This window comes from Haplochromis burtoni, unplaced genomic scaffold (genome assembly GCF_018398535.1).
Source record: "Haplochromis burtoni strain Fernald_Lab_line unplaced genomic scaffold, NCSU_Asbu1 Contig_291, whole genome shotgun sequence".
Lineage (NCBI taxonomy): Eukaryota > Metazoa > Chordata > Actinopteri > Cichliformes > Cichlidae > Haplochromis > Haplochromis burtoni.
The window spans coordinates 404,879-426,085 of NW_024582652.1; the positions used below are offsets into that span (position 1 = coordinate 404,879).

At 44.4% G+C, this 21,207-nt stretch overlaps 1 protein-coding gene across 2 annotated transcripts in view; it reads left to right on the forward strand.

Annotated features, from left to right (window-relative positions):
- The first annotated feature begins 11,641 nt into the window (after positions 1–11,641).
- Positions 11,642–21,207, forward strand: part of rreb1a (ras responsive element binding protein 1a) — a 51,787-nt gene continuing 42,221 nt past the window's right edge. For both annotated transcript variants that reach the window (XM_042227938.1, XM_005940366.3), the window contains exon 1: positions 11,642–12,611. Coding sequence is in view for 1 of the 2 variants with exons in the window: in XM_005940366.3 (XP_005940428.1) it covers positions 12,572–12,611 (40 nt within the window). In the remaining variant the exon portion in view is untranslated. The remainder of the gene's footprint in view (positions 12,612–21,207) is intronic.

The window sequence follows — 21,207 nt, forward strand, 5'->3', positions numbered from 1 at the left end:
TTCTAATGTCATATAAACATGACTGTGTGTATATAGAGTTTCACTCTGCGGCCACATAACAGAAATCATTAATCAAGATGAAGACGGTGGCACGGTGGTTAGCACTGTTGCCGCACAGCAAGAAGGTCCTGAGTTCAATTCCACCACCAGGCCGGGGTCTTTCTGTGTGGAGTTTGCATGTTCTCCCCGTGTTTGCGTGGGTTCCCTCCGGGTACTCCGGCTTCCTCCCACCATCCAAAGACATGCAGCTTGTGGGGATAGGTTAATTGGATAATCCAAATTGTCACTAGGTGTGAATGGTTGTCTGTCCCTGTGTGTTGGCCCTGCGACAGACTGGCGATCTGTCCAGGGTGTACCCCGCCTCTCGCCCCCTATGACAGCTGGGATAGGCTCCAGCTCCCCCCGCGACCCTGAAAAAGGATAAGCGGAAGTGAATGGATGGATGGAAGATGAAGACATGTTCATGGCTATAAGAAGTTTGCAGAAAATCTTTATCAGTTTAAAATCAGCTATAAATGAATTGTGTAACCATGATATGTGTGTGTGAAGACTTTTCATCACTAGTTAAGTTTAGAGAGCTACAAATGAATGCGTGTGTCCTCTGATTATTGATCTGAGATGGTTTTTTAATCTAACATGACGACATGCGATATGCTGTATCTCATGTAGTGATATAAACACAAGTGAGTTCTGGTGTTTGTGGAGGACCTGAAAATCTTTACACATCACACATTACTCCTGAAAACGTTTGTTTGTTTGTTTTAGCTTCAGTGCTAGTGATGAATGTAGGCCATTGTACTTTTAAGTCATGTAAACACAGGTCGTGACACACCCTACCCCCAACTCTGACAGCAACAGGTGAGCAGTCGTCATAGTAACTGTATCTAAAGTATCAGCATCACAAAACTGGTTGGTCCAGATAAGGCTGACACACAAACACACACGTTGGTTCATCTATACTTTAGAGGACTTGACACTGTCACAGTTACATTTCCCAACCTGAAGCCAAAACTGACTTTGAAATTTAACCCTTTAGCTTCTCTCTAGTGTTCTTCTCTCTATTACCAAATTTCCCGGAGGAACCCACCCGAGGGATTAATAAAGTTTTATCTAATCTCTCTAATCTAGTGTGCAGGCCAGTGTAAAGTTTTTACACTGTCGTACAATGAATGATTTTATCTAAAATGAGAGGTTAAAGGAGACTGAAGAAAGTATTATTAATACAGAAGAACCAAGTATTACAGTCCCTCTTGTGCCCACGCAAGGCTTCAAAAGCGAATCAATCTGTATAGACTCTCCTGTTTAAATGTCTACATTTAATGCAGAAATGATCATATTTAGACCCTTTAACCCTAGAACACTATCGCTATAAATAGTAACACGATCACTAATGCCGGGTGATTTATACCCGGTATAATATAACCAATGAACAGTAATCAAATATATCAAAATATGACAACACATGACAAATTAGAGTGGTCTTCTTTTACTTTCAACTGTGCCATGTCTAACAAAATGAAAAATAAGACTCCTAAAACAAAATAATGACTCTGGAAAGCTGGTCTTTGGTCCACCATTCCTGGGACATTTGAGACTTCCCTGGTGATGGCACAGGCTCCTCGACACGCAAACAGCTGCAGGAGAGAGAAATCATGTAAATGTATTTTCTCGGGTGTAAATCACCCAGCGATAGTGTTCTAGGGTTAATAGTCATTTATGCTAACTAAGTAATCACCTCATGCTAACTATCACTGCAAGCTATCACCTCATGCTAAACTGAATTTCTCAGAGGAACCCAAGTTTCATCTAATCTCTAATCTATCACTGCAAACTATCACCTCATGCTAACTAACTTAGCATGAGGTGTTGTCCAGGTTTCAAACGTGCATGCTGACATTGCTGAAAATGCCAGGCTAGTGCTAACACAAAATGGTGGTTGAGCAGTCAGTTGGTGTTTACAGCTAGTTTTCCCATTCACAGCAACAGTTAGTACAGACTTTAACTTTCCTTTCATGGTCTAGTAAGTTTAACATTAAAAGTGCTTCCAGTGTTGGTCCACTAAGTAATTCTCTGGGATGGTTGGCTTTGTCCATCCCAGTTTTGGTGTAATTAATCTGTTTCCCTGCAGTTCTTAGCACCTATCTATGTTGCTAACCAAGCTAGTTGTCATTAGCTGTGGTGCTCTTGCTTCTCTAACTGTAAAGTACAAAACAGTGATGGCTAATTGCTAAACTTGAAGTTTAAAATGGATTTGTTGAGCTAACAGTAGCCACCAATGTTCCCTCTAAGCTGCGCAATTGTGCACTGTTGGCATGGTCTCTGCGCAGAGACAATCTGCGTTGCGCACACAAAAAAAATTCTAACCTGAATTGAGATTAAAGTAAATATGTGCCGACACCGCTGTTTTAGCAAGCAAAGCGGCGTGGCCGATGTGGAGTGAAGCCACGTTAATGACAACGTGTACAACCATTGGAGATGTGAGCAGGACAGACGGAAGAATTAATGGAAATAGTGTGGACTTTATATCAGTTTTTAAATTGTGTTGATTGGCCACGTAAAACCAGAGTTATGATAAAAAAATATGCAATATTTGGTTTTCTTCCTGAATACTGTCGTTGTTTATATTTACTGCGTGAAGAAACGGTAAAAACTGTGTTTTATAAGGAAAACGCTCGAAAGCCTGTAAGCAGAGACGAAGCCAAAACACTCCCCACCCTTTCCCATTGGTCGAAAATGTACCATGTCAACCAATCAAAACATGGCATTTAGTTGTTAAGTAACAGATTACTTCCAATAGTGTTAACATACTACACAGGTCATGAACAAGATTTTTTTAAAGATTTTCATTGTAAGTGGGCTAAAGCAGTTAATTAAACTTAGTCTAACAGAAATGTAAATGCTGTAATTTGATTATTTTAATAAACATGTAACTTGGATGATTCAACGCTGGCGTGACCACAGTGCACACGTCTAATGTCGCTCACAGTGTCCAAGGGTTCGCTCAGACACATGAAACATTAGAGGGAACATTGGTAGCCACATCCTTGTTTTACATACTGTTGCTAGCTTAGATCCAAATGTGATCACTTCAGGATTAAATAATCATCATGGTGAAATCAGCCTCTCAGGCTTACATAGACTGATTGCACAGAGGCCCAAACAGGCCACAGTGGTGAGTTAAGAGTTATAGAGCAACAGCAGCTTGTAATCCTGGGTTTGCAGCTTTTAAGGTGCTAATAGCTAAATTTGCATGACACAGACTGTAGATTGGGTCATTGAGCCGCTTGTTTCACATGTAAACAAACTGTTGGTGCCGGCATCCTGCAGAAAACTCAGGTAACATGAGAGCTCAGGACAAAAGCAGAATCAATGGGTGAATATTTATATGTATTTCCATATTTATAAAGTATATTTGGGTGTGTTTTGTGTTTGTGTGGGTGGCTGCTGTGCTTTCACAGGTGATGTGATGCTTTTAAGAGAAATGAGTTTGTCAGTCTGCCGGAGATGCACGCAGTAGACTCTGCGGCAGAGCAGGGCAGGCCTCGAGCTGCAAGGCAAACAACTGTTACCTACAAATCATCCGTCACTATTGGAAACCGGTTTTTCACCCCCTCCTCCCTCCTCGCTCCCTGCTTTCTCCCCTCCACACCTCCTCCCTCTCTCCCTCTCCGACTGCAGACCACATGTCTGAGCTTCATGTTGTTGGAGTTTCTTTGCGTCTGCAGTCATTTCTCTGCTGCGAAGTGAGCGTGTGCGACATGTGTTTGTTGCGCAGCCAGTTGGGAAACAGTGTGAGACGGAGCAGCATGTGCTTGTCATCCCCCCACACTGCCAACAGGTGTTGGCTTCATGTGACTGCCAGCCTGCCTGTCCGGACAACGCTCCAATGAAGAAAGAGGAGGAGGAGGAGGAGGAAGAGGAGTGTGTAAAGTTTCATCAACAACAACTGTGTCAGCTCGCAGTGGCTGTGCAGCTCAGATCTCCTCTCTCCGGCTGCTCGGTCGAGCAGGGATGCCTCTCCTCCTCCTCCTCCTCTCGCGCTCCGCTGGATGAATGGATGAATCCAGCCTTTTGTTGGCGATGGTTCGTTCCTTGGCAACAGCTCCATGGTTACAGTCCAATAAATAACATCACAGTCCTCGTCTGCGTCCCTGCATTTCAGGCCGGGATGCAGAAGCAGAGTTCAACTTTGTTCTTCTTTTACTTTCATCCTACAAAAAACAGTTAAAGAACAAAAGTGATTCAATGTTTCTCTTATTTGATGAAACCTGAGGGGAAATTTAACTCATTCAGAAGCTTTAATATTTTTACAAAGTTGGCAGCAAATCTGGACAAACATGATGCAAATTAAAGCAGAGATGAAGACAGCGAGCCGAAGCACCGTAGGATCCTGACCGGGTTCATCAGCAGCTACGCAGTTAAAGTTTAACTTCCAGGGGAACAAAAGCTCTTTACAATCAATTTTTGGCCCAAAATGTTTTCACTGGTGGTTCTTCACATACCGTTTTTATTCAATAGACAGTGTGCTTAAAGTTAAAATGACAACTACAAGATAATGTTGGTCTTCCACTGAAGGGAAGCAATGGTTCCCCTGTTCAGTATCCCACTTTAACATGTTAGCTTACAAACATCTGTTAATCAGCACTAAATGCATAACAACAGAGGCAGTCTGCGGTTCAGGTTCTTCTGTTAATACAGTTTGTTAAATGTCTGATATTAATGTTAAATGTAGTCAAATTAGCTTTAAATAAAAGCTTTGTTTTTGCTAGCGTAATCAAAGTGTGGCTCCTTTGGGTGGGTCCAGTTTCATCTGGTTCAGTATCTGCTTGTGCTAAAAAAAACCCCCACTAAACTATCTCGTAACTATCACATGAATAATGGCTGCATCTATCTAACCAGGCTAGCTTAATGTGCTGTATATTTAACATGTGCAGAGATACAACTCTCAAACAGAAAATTAAATAAAATCATTTAACAGCTAGCCCATGTTAGCTTCCTTTACAAGATAAACTGCCCCAGCTGTATCAGATAGCATGCTCACTTGGTATTTGACTTTAGCATGTTAGCTAGCAAACGTTTAATCAACAATACTAAAAACAGTAGAAAGGAGACATTGACTGACTGATAAATAAAAACAAGGTGACTCTGAGGCTCACCCAGCTGTTTTTTCACTTGACAAAGTTGCATCCCGACTATCAAATGATCGCACCCTGCTAACTAAGCTAGCTAGTTGTTGCTTACATTAGCTTAGTCTGCTGTATCTGTTTTTGTTCATCTACCGATAATAAAAACTTCTGTGTTTAGAAATAACCCTGCGATCACACTTTAAACTAAATGAAAATACAATTATGAAAAAACCAGTTTGTCTGCCAGTAAATCTGGTAAAATAGCCCCAGGTGTAATTATTATCCTGCTAACAATCTCTCTCTTTGATAATCAGGCCCAGGGCTAAACACTCAGAAAGTTGAAGGCATGTGGGAAGCTCATTTTAAACCAAAATGATAAAGTTTATTATGGAAATCTGTGCATAGTTCAATGTGTGTGTGTGTGTGTGTGTGTGTGTGTGTGTGTGTGTGTGTGATTGTGTGTGTGTGTGTGTGCTGTGTGTGAGTTTTGGTGTGTTGTGTATGACTGTGAGTGAGTGATGTGTGTGTGTGTAGTAGAGGTGGAGTTGTGTATGTCAGCAGATTAATTTTGAATTGAAAAGTGCCCAGTTGAGGTGAAAAGCAGTGATTGGATTAGTGATGTAATGTCATTATCTGCTTTCAAGGCTCTGTGTGTGTGTGTGTGGGGGGGGGCATACAGCTGTACACACAGTCACATCACATGGACTCGACTTCCTCTCTGTCCTGATAAGGTAAACTTGTCATTTGTCTTCAGGGAGTAATGTGAGTGAACGTGTCCTGTGAAGTGATGCGAGTGCTGTGAGCCCTTAATGAAATGAAGCAGAGGCTCCTGCTGCTCCTGTGCATGTTTCAGCTGTCAACACAGCACTGACCTCTTTCTGCTTCTCTATCAGACTCATCGCACTCGAGCACTGTCAGTCACATAACAACAGAACCACATGCAGGATTACATGAGGCACTGACGGTGGTGCATGTACCGGTGGCAGCTCCTGCTCAGGAGGTAGAGCAGGTCACCTGCTAACTGGAAGGTCAGTAGTTCGATCCCCTGACGTATCCTTAGGCGAAATACTGAATCCCGAGTTGCCCCCGTTCCGTAAGTGTGTGAAGGACCCTCGCAGTAAGAGAGCTGAGTTTGCTTTGAAAGTCTTGGTTGCAGCAGAAAACCAAGCTTTTCAAGTTTGGCAAGCAGTTTGCAGACACGTGGATGTGTGTCTCACTACAGTCAGACATTTCTTCCACCTTTAAGATGATCTAAACAGCTGATTTCATTAAAAACCATACAGCTGCCATTCCTCTGTCTCAGTGACGGATGAAAACGTATTGATTTCCTCGTGTTTCCTCTTCACATGAGTAAAAGCTGATGCACTTCCTGCGCATTCCCTCTGAACAAACTAGCACTTGTTGATAATTGTGTGCAGAGATGAGGCTGTGCTCTCTCTTTGTGTCTGTGTGATAAATAGAGAACAGCAGCAGCAGCAGCGGACCGAACTCGGACTAAATTTAAACCCTCATGGTTAAATTTAGTGCGAGCAGCTCGACTCCTTGCTCGCTCTCTCGCTGCATTCCTGCCAGCCCTCCATCTCTGGATACAGACAGACCCCTCCTTCTCCTCCTCCCATCATCCCCTGCAGGAGAGAGGAGCACACAGCCATCTCTCCTCCCATCACACCCCTCCTCCTTTTTCTCCCCTGCAGCCGAGCAAGAAGAGCCTCTCTGACGGTATCGGGCTAGTTCAGCCTGCTACCGATGATGATGACAGACAAGACTTTGGGTGTTTCCCTACTCTCGTTTCTGGGTGAATCACTTTATCAGGAATAAGTGATTCATGTGAAAATGTGAGTTCAAAAAGAAGTTCGAGGACTTTTTCCTGTGTGCACTCTCCTGTGGACAAGCGAGCGGACCCAGAGCCCAGAAGGGGGAAGGGTGGGCAGCTCTGTGCAGTGAGGAGAAAAACTCCTGCTGAAAGGAAAAGCCATGCTCGTTTCCTCTGGGAATCTGGTTCAGGTGATGAATCAGCATCTGCTGAGGTCCAGGAGATTCTGTCCAACTTAAACCTGTTGGTGTTGATGTTTGAGAGGAGGCTCTAAAACTGCCCCCTGATGTCCTGAGAGGGAAACTAAATGAGCCCAGCCTACCAGCAAAACCAGAAATATCAAAAAGCTTTTCAATTTCTACTTTTCTCTGATGACCTTTATTCTAACGCAGCATTTATGGGGTTTTCTTTTAAAAGAAAAGAAGGTTCTTGGATCCATTCTTAGTGTTTGGTCTTCTATTAATTACTGTAAATAAAAAAATGGGACAAGCTGGATGTTAGCAAAATAAGAGCTAGCCCCATAGCACAGGTAAACTCTTGTTTGCTTTCCTTAGAAAATGATACTCATTACACTTATTGTCCCGCTGCCCCACCTCCAGTGCCATCATGTCACAACAGTTTAAGGGCCACTGCTTTAATCCATCAGCCCCACCCAACATACCCCAGAGGAGGTACATTGTTTTCTGAGGTCCTTAACAGTGGAGTGATTTGCACAAAGGTCAGTGCCGCCTTGAAAATGCGGAGCAAGTTTCTGTAGTGGAGAGTTTCAGCCTCGTAAAGTTCAGGCTCTGTGATGGTTCGACTCTGAGTGTCGGAGATCGCTCGTGTTTTATGACCTTTAGCTTGGCATGAAGCGCGATGCTCCACACACTGTATGTATCGAACATAATGTCAACCACTGATTTTGGAGGCTACGTTTTGAAGCCTCAGAGTTTGTGACGGTGCCATAGACGGTGTAAATCGTGGACATAACCAATGTGGAAGTGCCTAAAAACCTGCATTCTGTCAGAGAGCCTCCAGATGGCCATAGCTGTAGTTTCAAGAAGCTTTCCAGTCCTTTACAAGTTTATGGAAATACACTGTTTTTTTGCTGAGCCACTCACTTTGTGTTATATTGAATAAATCACTAAGCCTGTTTCATAAATATAAATCATACCATGTTTTCAAATGGATGATTGTCTTTTTCCACGAAACTGCAAGCTCATTGGCTGATGAATTGTCAATCATAAGTCATTAACCTAATCTTCCTCATCACATCTGGAATTTTCCTACCAACATGGCTCAAGCCTTCAAAATGGGACTTTATGAAGTCAGTGGGTGACACTATAACTATTTTTATATTTTACAATGGCCCTAGTTGGTATATTGTTTTCTTGGAGCCGGAATGAGCATATTTGGAAAAATAATGGACTGTGAGTCATTAGCTAATGCTAGCTAGCTTTGTTAGCTAGCTTTAGCCATAAAGTGCATGTTTATATTACGCTGACACAGATACCCGCAAATAACATTTCCATTCATGTGCATTACTTTTATTAGGAAGCAAGGAAGCTATGGTTCGTTAGCTACATTTGTTAAGTTATATTACATAAATCTCTCACTAATGGTCCATTAGCTCGAAAATCTCAAGCTAACCTACTAGCCGCATCAGCCCCAGTAGTTTGGATTAATTAAGGTAAGATATGTTGCCATAAGATAAGTTTTATTCATTCCATCTTCAAAAAATAAGCTTGTTTACATGGTTAGATTTAAAGCTAAAGACTACAAAAATCCTTAATAAGTAGAATGGCATGTAGCTCATAAGGTAGAACGCATATAACAGAACCATTGTAATAGTCAAAGTAAACACAAATTTAAAGAATTTGGTTTCAGGTGTTTAGTTTTGCTGTTCTGCATAGCTTGTTATTGGTCCATGTTAGCAGACAAGCTAGTGTTAGCTAGCAGTAATAAGAAACTTTGGCCCTTTTTCAGCATTTGTATAAAACTAGCTTTATTCTGGCTAATGTTAGCATATCTGTTACACCGGACAGCTTGCTAACCCATGTAGCAGCTAGCAAGCTTAAGTTAAGTTAAGTTTGAGTCCTCACGAAACAGTAAGCTTCTAGGATTAAAAAGTGCTACTATGATATTCTCTACAGGGATTTTAATTATGAGCCATGAAGTTTTAACTATCCAAAGTAGATTCAAGATGAGCTACGACACTCTGAAGTTCACATCTGTATGAAATTGAGCTTATTTGAATAAAACATGCTTTACTGTGAAAAACAAGTACTCTACCCATAATCCTAAATCACCCTTGCCATGAAAACTTTTAAACCCCTGAACTTCTGTTTGCTTTGTGACCGTGAAACTTTAGAAGCAGCCCAGGCAATGATTACAGCCAAGAATAAAGCATCGTGCTATAATGATAGCTAGCAGTGCTATCACTAGCTGTGTCCCCAAACGTAGGCCACATCCTTTGGAGGACCCGGCCTTCGCGGTCTACGTGGGCCGGGTCCTTCGAAGACCGAGAAAGCTGGAAGTAAACGGCTGTGAAATGGGACGGTCTAGCCTTCAGATTTGCGTCACCGCTGTCTCAGTAGAGTTTAATAAACTCAGCCGTCTGCTCCTTGCTATCTAAATTATAACAGGACCTGCCGTAAACTCTCGACCGTCTCACACTTCTGTTTAATCAGTTTTCTATTTGACGTTTATTCAGCTGTGTGAAAACCCCGGAGGAACCCACCCGATGGATTAATAAAGTTTTATTTAATCTAATCTAATCTAATAACTTTGATCTCAGCCAAATCGATTTACTCCGGAACAAATAAAACACCGAAAAAAGCCAAACAATTACATTTTTAAGTTATCCGAGTGACTTATATATCATGTTTAACCTGAGTAACAAAAGACAGCGGGGATCTGAAAACGATGAAGCCGGGAGTCCGCTGCTCTCGCTGGCTCGAGTGACCATTGAACCCCCCGGCTTGCTATCGAGCTGGTGGGTAACAGACTTCTCCGAAAACGGCGAAGCACTTTTGCAAATATGTGATGTCTTGATAAACTGAGCAGATATTTGAAGTTTACACAGCTACTTTCTCGCCTGAAAACATGTTAAAAGTTTGTTTTGTGACCCAGAAAGATTAATAAGAGTAATAATAAAAATAAGCATCTGCCGCCATTGTTGGAAACCAGAATTGTCTGGGCCGCGCTATGAATTCTGGGATATGGTGGGCCATGAAGGACACATCCGACCCATCCTTTGAATTCGGAGAAATGAAGGACGCATTTGAAGGAGTCGACGAATTGGGACAGCCTTCGTCGCCTGGCTGTGACGTAATCAGCCTTCAAATGCGGCCTCCGAAGGATGCAGCCGATGTTTTGGGACACAGCTAATATGACACATTACTGAAGTTACATGACATTTTTTCAGTAATAGTAATGTAACATGTAACTGTACTACATTCAGGTCTCCTCATTTTCTTAAATCACCATGGTGATGGCTTTAAAGTATCTTTGGGCTGGTTTACACCTTCTTTTTTCTTTATGTTGTGAGTGTTGTGTTGACAGTTACACGTCTTATGTGTGTCCTCATTAGGACAGGGGTCTGTGTGAGCGAGCCTCAGGTTTATACTGGTAGCTGTAGCAATGCATTTCAGGCCATGTTACAGAGTCACACCAAAGTAACGAGTAGTGGAAAGGGTTACTTTCTCCAGGAAGTCATTAAGTAACATTATGCACTACTTTTAAAAAGTATGTCAGCCCAATACTGGTAACTAGCCTACAAACAACATACACAACAAATAATGAAGAGGATTAAAAGTGCCAAGGTGAACGTGAGAGTTGCACTGCATTGTGGGGGGAGTAGTTCCTTCAGCTGTAAAAGTAGTCATGTACACAGACTTGTAACTTTGCCTCTTTTTGTTACTCTTTTTTGATCCAAATCTAATTTTTTGTGTTCATGATTCACCTCGTGGCTAGTTGGCTTCATTTTAGGGTTACACTTCGGATGTCAGGACTTTCTGAAGGATTTCACTTCCAGAGCCTCCCTGTTGAGCTCTGTACCCTCAGCGTTTATTCCTGTTTTGGGCTGCCTGATGCTTATTTCGCTCCAGGTTATTCGTGTGTGAGGATGTAGTGGGGTCTCGAGGCACTCGGGAGCTCACATAAACGTCACATCCTTTAGATTTTCATGGAAAGTTGACACACAGCATCCACAGAGAAATCAGATTTAAGTTTACAACCCTTAAAAAATAGAAAAAAGAAGCACTGAACTCATAATCAGTACGACTCAGTAGATTGGAGTTCTTTGAAATGAACTTTAATGTGAAGTGAAAATGTTTTAGTTTGTAATTTCACATAATCCTGTCCAGGTTTGTCCAAAGTAAAACATGTACATGTTGAACTTTACCCAATGGTGAAAATAAAACATGGGATTATTTGAGGTTGAGCTAATCACCCACTATCGCGGGTCACATGACTGCTGCCCCATGGCCCTGGATGGAGCACAGAGGTACCTGCACGTGATTTAGTACGACTTTGACGTCTTTATGTGAACTTTTGAGTTTCTCCCCCACGCGCTTTTCTTCGCTTCATCCCCGAAAACAAAGTGACTACTTCACCAACACCTCCCTGGAAACGGTGGCACAGTCTTCCACAGCCACCTCCCCAGCTTCTGGCTGACCCTATGCATCCTCCCTCTTTGAAATCGCGTGCAGAGCTCTCGCGATAGATGAAGCAGCTGCGCGTGTAGCGTGTGTGGGTTTAAGTGGATGGTTTCTTATCTTTTTAGCCCCCGAAACTCCGCGTAAACGATAAAGGAGCGGCGTGAAAGCGGGTTTCTTTGAGAGAATCTGAAGCGAGGCAGGAAACGAGGGGACTTTCTGACTGTGAGAGGACACGCTCGGTGAAAATGTCAATACTTTGGGAACGAAAGTTGCCTAAAAGTGAATATTTTTGCGCATTAAAGCAGAAATCTGCGGCGCACGCGAGTTAAATTGCGCGCCGCCAGGCCTCTGCGGACTTTTGAAGTTTATATTTTTGGTTTCGGAGCTCTCAGGTGGGATCGTTTCCTGCTCCATCACGGCTGGAATAAGTAATCCAGTAACGGCTGTCCGTGTGTCTGTGCGTACTGACTGAGATGCTTGGTGGCCACGTCCCCTTGGAAACTGGAGACAACACGTGATGAGCTTTACTTATCAGGTTTAGCGAGAGAGTGTGCGCGAGAGCTACCGAGAGAGAGAGACCGAGAGAGGGAGGAAGAGGAGGAGGGAGCTGGGAGTTAAAGGAGTTTAAAGTATAAAACATCTCCAGAGCGACATTTTCCTCAACACCAGTCGACTTTTTTCTTTCCTCCTCGGGAGGGAAGAGAGGAAGACAAGCAGCAGCAGCACGGGAGGAGGAGGAGGAGGTGGAGGAGGGGAGGGGAGGGGAGAAAAGGAGGAGGAGGAGAAGCCGGAGTAAAGTTTGTCCAAGTTTGCTCATCCATTCGGAATACGCCATTTTGAGTTCTCTCCTCTGCGGAGCAACTTTGCTGCCTCTCGCACCCTTTCTTTTTTTTTCATCACCTTCATCATCCCCGATCACCGCCGTTCATCTACCATCATCATCATCAGCCCCCCCATCCATCACCACCACCACCATCATCCTCGCCACGATGTCTCGGCGCAAGCAGCCCAACCCCAACAAAGTGAAGCGTAAGTGTCCTTTTCGTCTCCATCGCTGAGTTTTGGTGCTGTGCGAATGTCTGCGCAGGCTCCCCGCGCTGTTTGCGCCTCTCGGGGAGAACTTTGCGCCTGTTTGTGCTGCCAGGGGTGAAGTTTGAGCGGAGATGTGGAGACGGTAAGGGTGGCGTTACTACTTTTCTCTCCTCTCTGGGCTGCTTCCTAGTTTGATGCGCATCCAAGCGGTGGAATTCAGCCGTGTGTGTGTCTCTTCCTCATTCAGCAACTTGTTGTTTTTCGACTTTTGGTGCAACTTTATCGCCCCGTGTGCACGTTTAGGGCAGTTATTCGGCGGTTTTTGCCTCGCGGGGAGGGTGTTAGGAGGTGGGGGGGAGGTCAAAGTCTGCAGCTCGCAGCCGGAGTCTAGCATCCATATCTCGGATGCACTTTGGTCGAAGCCTCGGGGCTAGTGGCCATGTGTAAAACTAAGCGCTCAAGCGAACGGCAACCGACGGAGTACTTCCTCAGAGAGACTTCTTCAAAGTAAAACAACCTGTTGCACACGGAGGACCGTAGGGGTTACCTCGCGTTTTGTGTTAGAAAGCGCTCTGGCCTGAAAGCGACTCAGACTTCATCTTTGAAGCTAATAGTTTTAACTGAGTTTGCTGATGCTTCTCTTTGTAAATGATGGTTTTCTCACCGTGCCGCGCGGCTCTACGTGCTCTTTACGTGCTTGTGGAGGTCTGATAGGTGCAAATACATCTAAAGCAGGTTAAATGGTAAAGTTGTTCATTTTATTGTGAAAATCACATCACATTGCTTCTATATTTAACTCTTTTATGTGCGAAAGAAGTCACAAAAGCCTCCTTTATTTAGTATAATGTACACACATCCGCAAACGTGTGGATGTGGGTTTAAATCTGTAGGCTCAATAAAAGAAAATATAGCTTTTATTTTGGTGGCTCGACTTCCGCTAATGGCAGCGAGCTCGACGCCAGCGCGATGACCTTGCCCAGACATATTTAGGCAGAAAGGGACCCCCGTTCATTCACGAACCGGCCCAACACGGCGGCGAGGCGGCCGAACCCGCCGTCCCGCTCCGCCTGCGCCAGTTTTTGCGGCAGTTGGGCGACTTTTCGCCGCGTTCCCGACACTTTTCCACCGTCTGTGGTTACGCGCAGCAGCAGCATCGACGTGACGCCTGTTGCATCCACCTTCTCCTCCTCCTCCTCCCCCGTCCTCGAGCTCCGTCTTTTCTGTCTTTCGACATCGTCCTCGGTTCTAACTTCCATTTTAAACGGTAACCACCGGGCGCCCCCCCCGGTTTCAACCGCCCCCCGCCCCAAACCGTCGACTTGGAGAACTTTTTCGCGGCGCTGTTAGCCGTTAGCCTCGTCGTCGTGTTTTTTTTTTTTTTTTCCTTTTTTCCGCGTTGGTACACGACGGAGGATGCTGGCCGGGCTGTTAAATAACTCCCATAACGCGGTTTTACTGTGTGAAAGAGGCGCTGTTATCGGTGTCCGGGTCAATGATTGATGGCCGCGGAGTTCGAGGAGGGAGAGGAGATGGACCGATGGCGTTTTTCTCGGTCTCAGGCTGGATTGGTTAGATAATGGTTGCTAGGGATTTTCTCTCTCTCTCTCCATGTTGGCCCAGTGTCTCTCTACCTCTGCACCTCCCTGCTGAGGAACTTTAACCTCACTGTAAGAGGAGTCTGTCATTGTTTAAAGCACAGAGGCCATCGCGGCTCTCAGATACAACACACTTTTATACACAATAAATGGACTTTTACTCTAATTACATTAAGTACAGCGACTCTGTGGTGACTTTTTTAAACTTTTACTCCCTTTAAATAGTTTTGGCTTGTATGTTTTGGAGCACAGTCCAACAGTAGTTATTTGTGTCCACAGTTCATTAAAAGTTGAATAAAGTCGCTTTAAAGTGGGTTTATATTCATGTGAGTGGGCTTGTTTTTGGTACTTTAGTTTCTGGAGAATAAATCCTTTTAATTTCCCTTCTGTTTAACGTTTTCTCCAATTACACTGAATAAAATGGACCCATTTTATGGTTCAGTGTTGGGTGTAAATTGTTAAGTTATAGAAGAAAAAGTTGATTTGAGCTCATTTTGTTGGCGTTTGTGTGCATCTGCTAGTGTTTAGCTCAGCCTATGACTGCTGTCGGCGCAGTGTGGCTAAGATGGCTAACTTTCAGTGCTTTTTACAAAGTTTCGTAAGAATACAAAACGTGCTTTTACTCTAATTACTTAAACAGTACAGACTTTTTGGCAATGTGTCGTAACTTGTGAGTGATTAATAAGAAATACGTCCTTCTTTAGTTCAGCATCCTCAGGGGAATTTGGGTGGTGTCCCACTTTACTTGAACCTATTTATTGACTTTTGTTAGTATGTTTTGGCTTTAACATAATCCCATCATCGGTAATTAAGGCCATGATTCACTTAAAGTGGGTTTATGGGTGCTCCTGTGGGCTTTGCTGCAAGTTTAGCTATTTTTTTCTTCCATAGTCTTTCTCAGCTGCAGTTTTCTTTAATTTTTTAAACAAATCCATCTTAAATTGAGGAACAGCGAGTCTTTGGTGACCTTATCACTTCCTGGAGGACTTTCAAGCTAACTTTTAGCCCCCCCTCCCTTCATGTAGTCTGGATTGACCGGTAGCGTGTTTGGCTAATGTTAGCGATCTCCACGCGGGTATCACTGCTTCATTTTGTCACTTTTCTTCAAACATTTTGCTGTCTAACGCACTCCTGTAACGTCTGTTTGTTGCTGCAGCTCAGCTCCGCTTACACAGACGCACTTTAAAGTGGATTTATGGGTTTCATTAGTGACTTTGGCTTCTTTCAATGGCAGTTAGCGATGCTCTGTTTCCATATTTGTCAAGCAGTAACTATTACTGAGTTTTGGCAAGATGATTGTGACTTTACTTCTATAATTACAATCTTTAGTGCTCTGGTAGCTCTCTAAAAGGAAATTATGGTGATTTTGTAACACTTTTACCCACAATCGGTTTGGTTTTTCCAAATTTTTTGCAGAAAGTTAAATTTCTCTTTGTTTTATCTATAGAAATGCATTTGTTCCCCACATGCTCACACTTCCACAGAGTGTTTGTGGAGTTTTTAAACCCTGTGATGTTCCTGAAATGCTCTTAAACTGTGTTCGATCTGCTGAAGAGTGGAGATTTGGAGCATTATTTTCTGCAGTTTCTCACTGTAGCTTCATTTAAAGTTTTTGTTTTAATTGCTTTTGACTCTTTCATGGAAACATCTGTCAGCCCCGCGCTGCAGGAAGAATCATATTTGTGCGAGTCAGACGTGTGTGTTGTACATTTATTGTGTTTTATGGCAGCTTTTGCCCCTGTGGGGTCACTTTAGTGCATCTGTTGGGTTTCTTGCACACATGTGTATAATGCATTTGTAGGTGTCAGCAGAGGCTGTTTGGATCTGTGATCGATGCACGAGTTCAAACAGACTTTGACCTAGTTTATGGACATCTTTTATGGTGGATCGTCGGTGCTGAGCTGACGGCAGCTTCGTGGTAGATCATGTGTAACGAGTGGAAGCTTTCCTGCAACGAAGAGCCGAATATTCCCGCTGCGTTTGGTCCTCCTCTCCTCCTCTGCTGTGAGGAGGAGGAAGGATCCGGATGAGCAGTTAGCATTCCATTACGAAATTCAACACTGAGGCCGAGCTGGGCCTCGGCGACAGGCGCTGATCTCTCTCTGTTTCTCTCACGGACTGGCTCTTCTTGCTGAGGGGGAAATGTTACCTCCCAGCTTCACGGAGCAGCGGCAGCAGCAGAGGCGGCGGTGTTTTTCAGATGGAGATGTAACGCTGGGAGGGAGGCGGGGAGGGTCAGTCAAACATGAAAGCGGGAGCTGCGGTGCTGAAAACTTTCCTCTGTGGGTCTGATTCCTGCAGCTGCCCGATGGATCCATCATCTGTTGTTGTGCTGCTGACGTTCGACTGAGTGGCTGAGAGTTCAGCGCTTTACAAACTCTGAGCGCGAGCGGGCACATCAAAGAAGCGCATCTTCTGCTGGTTCGTGTTACTGCGTGCTGTTCACGATGGTCGCCGTGTCACCTGTAGAAATACCTACGCACGCTCATCCTGACGTGATGGCCTGGTCTGTCCCGCCTCAGCCTGTTACCCTGAAGGGTCGCCGGTCTGGTGCTCCAGGCGGGGCAGAAAACCAGCGGCCATGTTGGACAGACGCCCAGGCTTCACGAGGCCGATGATGTCACTCTGTCCTGGGCTAACAGCTCGGTTCTTTGGCTTTTACTCGGGTGTCTGAGGGACATCCTCTCTCTGTGACATCATCAGCTCCAAGAGGCAAAAAAGTGTCTGCAGCCTGAGTGTAGCTTTAACACGGTTCATGTGGCAGCGCGAGCAGATGTTTGTTTGGTAACGTTGGATCCTGTTATTGGTGCAGAGCGTCCAACAGGCCGAGGTCATCACAGCAGCCCGGCGGCGGCTCCTTCTTTGTGTCCTCGCAACAACAGTAAAAAAGTCACAAATCTTGGTGTTTATTATCTACACAACAATCTCACACGTCTGTATCACAGCAATAATAAATCCACCCTGAGGCTCTTCACTGCACACTCCTCATCCTCCTTTTCTTCTTCTGTGGCAAACGTTTAAAATGCTGACAAGCGATGATGTAGTCGATGATGTATCCCACTCTCTCACACACACACACACACACACACACACACACACACACACACACACACACGCGCACACACACACACACGCACACACACGCACACACGCACACACAAAGAGTGTCTTGTGTTGGTGTGTGACGCTATGCTCCATTGTGAGTGGTTATTGCTACACACACACACACTCAGCCTGTGTTCATGTAAAGACATGATGCAGCATGAAGGAGGAGGAGTGAAACCAACTGACTGTGACTCCTCTTTATCTCCTCCTCATCACCTCCCTGTGCTCTGATCTGCAGTTTCACCTCCTCTGGAAGCTCTGTCTGATAAATGACACGAGCAGCAGCATCTCTGAACCCTCGTCAGGATTTATTATTGCAGCAGCTCACAGCTCAGTCACAGCTCGGTGTGACTGTGAGCAAACCTCTTTATTCACTTTATAATTATAGAAAGTTTATAATTAAAGCCCAAGTCTTTAATTGTTTATTTTTAACAATAAATGTTTGTGTGTTTATGCTGATTGTGTTAAATTGAACTCAAACACAATAATGTCGTTCACTACAAAATACACGTGATTCAGTTTATTTATTTATTTTAGTGAATAAAAATGTTTTTAGATTTAATTTTTAGAAATCTATGAAATAAAAGTGACACAGTGTTTATTACACGTTTGGCATTTATTTCAAGAACATGTGTGATGAAGTTTTACATGGAAAAAGGTTTCAAACGTCCTCTGTGTGCTGCGTCATGGTGTGTCTGTCTGTGTGTGTGTCTGTGTGTGTGTCTGTCTGTGTGTGTGTGTGTCTGTGTGTGTGTCTGTGTGTGTGTCTGTCTGTGTGTGTGTGTAGACAGAGTTAATGGGGAGTTTCAGAGGGACTTTTGTGTTCACAGGGACAAAAGTGAAGCAGCTAATTAATAGCTGTCGTCCTCCCTCTGAGACGCATATCGCACATTATCCTCACACACACACACACACACACACACACACACACACACACACACAGAGACACACACAGACTATTGATTTCCTGTGTTTCTGTCTCGTGATAATTGCGTGGATTTGTCACAATGTTTCCAACTTGTTGATGCTGCGTCTCAGCCAATCAGAGCGCAGCTGCTAGATGAGTGAATGCAGCACCTCCACACGCAGTGGGAGGAGGAGGGGGAGGATGTTACTACACCTCTTTTCTTTCCCTCTCCTCGGTGTCTCCGCCTCTATTTATGGACTCGCCTTTTTTAGATAAGATTATGTTTCCTGACCTGCAGCAGCAGCAGGAGGAGGAGTAGCAGTGAGTTTGGGGTCAAAGTTCACTCTGAAACTGGACCTGCTATCTGCTCCTGTTCTACACCTTTACGGTCTCTTTGATTAGTTTAACAGCGAGTCATCAGTTAGTCGCATCATCGCCGTTTGAACCAATCAGCCGGTAACGTTTGCTTCTCGGCTCGTTTCCTTTGTTCCCTTTGATTCGTCAGCGAGCCGCTCCGATCGATTGATTGGTTGATCAGCTGACTGACGCAGTTAGTCCCTGTACAGGAAAAGTAGAGGATATCTTCAAGGTTTCATCACCTCGAAACTGCAGCTTTAAACGCCTTCAGTTATCAGTCAGCTGCTGGTGACCTGATCGATCACTTGTCCCGAGAATACTCAGGAAAACTGCATCTGCAGACTTTTTCTTGGTTATTTGAAACTGATGAAGACGTTGAATCAGTTTTGTCAGAGATTCATCCAGTAAAACTTCTGGGGACCAGACGAAGTCCAGTTCATGTGACTCAGAAAACACTCAGCTGTCGGTGCTTCGCTTTGTTGAGCCTGTGACAACCTGCAGCAGCAGGACGTTTCTGCATGGAGTTGGTGGAAAGTCTGTCAGCAGATGACAGTGAAAGGACTCGTTTCTGTGCGTGAAGCTGATCGTGCTAAAGTTTTAGATCCCACCTCCAAAGATGCTCAGTTTGTCCACATTAAACAGGAAGTGTGGTCATTCGCAGCGACAACTCTGAGCTTCCTGTGGGCTCTCTCTGAGTCTTCATCGGGGTGACATCAGAGTGGGGGAGGTTTGCGACTGTTTGTATGCAGACAGAGAGGTGTGGAGGGGAGGGAAGGGTGGGGGAGGCAGACTCTTACACCTCTGGGTGGACCAAATGGCTCACCTCCCCCTGCTCCTTCACCCAAACCTGAAACGCCCACTAAAGTGACCGGCTTCACTGTTAAAACCTTTTTATTTTGATAGGTTCACACTTCCTGTCTTTATGAGTTCAAAGTTGTAAGCTTGGCTGATAAAACCGAGCCGCAGCAGACGGTGAAGACTACACGTGGAGGAAGAGGCGAGGCTGTTTAAAAGTGTTCATGTCTTCTCTTCTTTTCTGCTTTCGAATGAAAAAGGAACAAAAACCTGCTTTTCAGCAGTTTGCTGTTCACAGCACAGAGAGAAGCCGCCTCACGTTTTATTTGATTTCCTTTCTTAATCTGGACGAGAACGATGACATCAGCAGCTGCAGTCCAACAGCCCGAGTCCACCCGAGGGTCTGTGGGCAGCTGATGGTGACATTTACACAGAAGAAACTTTAATGATGTTCACGTGAATACAAACACACCCGTCTGAGCGCCCGAGAACACAGCCGACGTAGGACATGATGCAAAAAGTCAGATCTGGGTGTCCCTGTAACGTGGCGGTACTTTGGCGTTCCCGTCTCATTGGTGATTTTGCATCAGCTTTATCCCTCTGGCGTCTCACTTCCTGTGTTTGTGTTTAAATACGTTGCAGTTCTAGTTGTCTGGAGTGGTTTTGTTTTGCCGTCGTCATAAAATGTGACGTAGATCTCTGCGGGGCACCCAGACTCCGTAAGGAGGTGATGGAGATCTTTGATGCATTAGTACCAGCAGATTAAATTGACACCCCTCCCCCGCCCCAGCGGGCCTGCGCTCGTTGGTTTTTGGAGGTTTGATTCCTGGGAATGCGGCACAGGACCAGTTCAATATGCCAGCCTTTTGTTGAAGCTGGCTGCTTTAAAGGCAAAGCTGTTTCATTAGCTTGACCTGAGCCGTCGGCGGGGAGCTTCATGCCTCTGACACATGCTCGGGTCTGAAGGCTCCACTGTCTGATTTCCACCCTGGTTCGCCCGGGCCACTTTTACCTGCACTTAACTATGACACATATAAATAATAAATCCACCTCGTGTCATTTATGTGTTACACCTGCTTACCTGCTGCTTTCATACCGCCGTGTTTAACGTGAAGCTGCCAGAGGAGGAGTCATTCATATGCCCGCATCTCGGTTTGGTTTTTCCACAATAATGCAGAATGTCATGAAGAAACCATAAAGAACGCTGACTTGAGTTTGAATCTATTTATTTAAAAGGGACAGTGCAGTTAAACATAGTTCAAGTGCAAGACATGAGACTGATGTGCCGCACAGGTTTAGAGCTGCTGCTAATTTTCAACAATTGTCCCTTGTTGGGCTCACAATCTAAATAAATCCATATTACAATAAAACATTTTCATGAAACCAAATTACATCAAATACAATTACAATTGATAGACAATAATTTAAAATAAAATTAAAATCATCAGATAACCTCAACTTTAACCTTCAGTGTAAAGGATCTAATGTCTGTGATCAGTTTGATATCGGTTGGAAGTGTGTTGAACGTCCTTTCTTTGGAGTTCGCCACATTTTACCGAGACAAAGGAAACTACACAGCAGGGAACCTTCTGCCTCTAAAACAAGACTTCATGTAAAAAATCATCATAGCTGATGAAGAAGCGCCGTCATTGGACGACAAACTGATGAGCTGCTCTGTGAGGCCTGAACACTGAGACGAGGAGAGGATGGGTGTCATTCGAGATGTGGGATGAATAGCACTAAAGTAGGACACACACACACTCTGATGGGAGGAGGCCATCAAATGACACACTAAACTGTGTGTGTGTGTGTGTGTGTGGGGGGGGGATTGTAT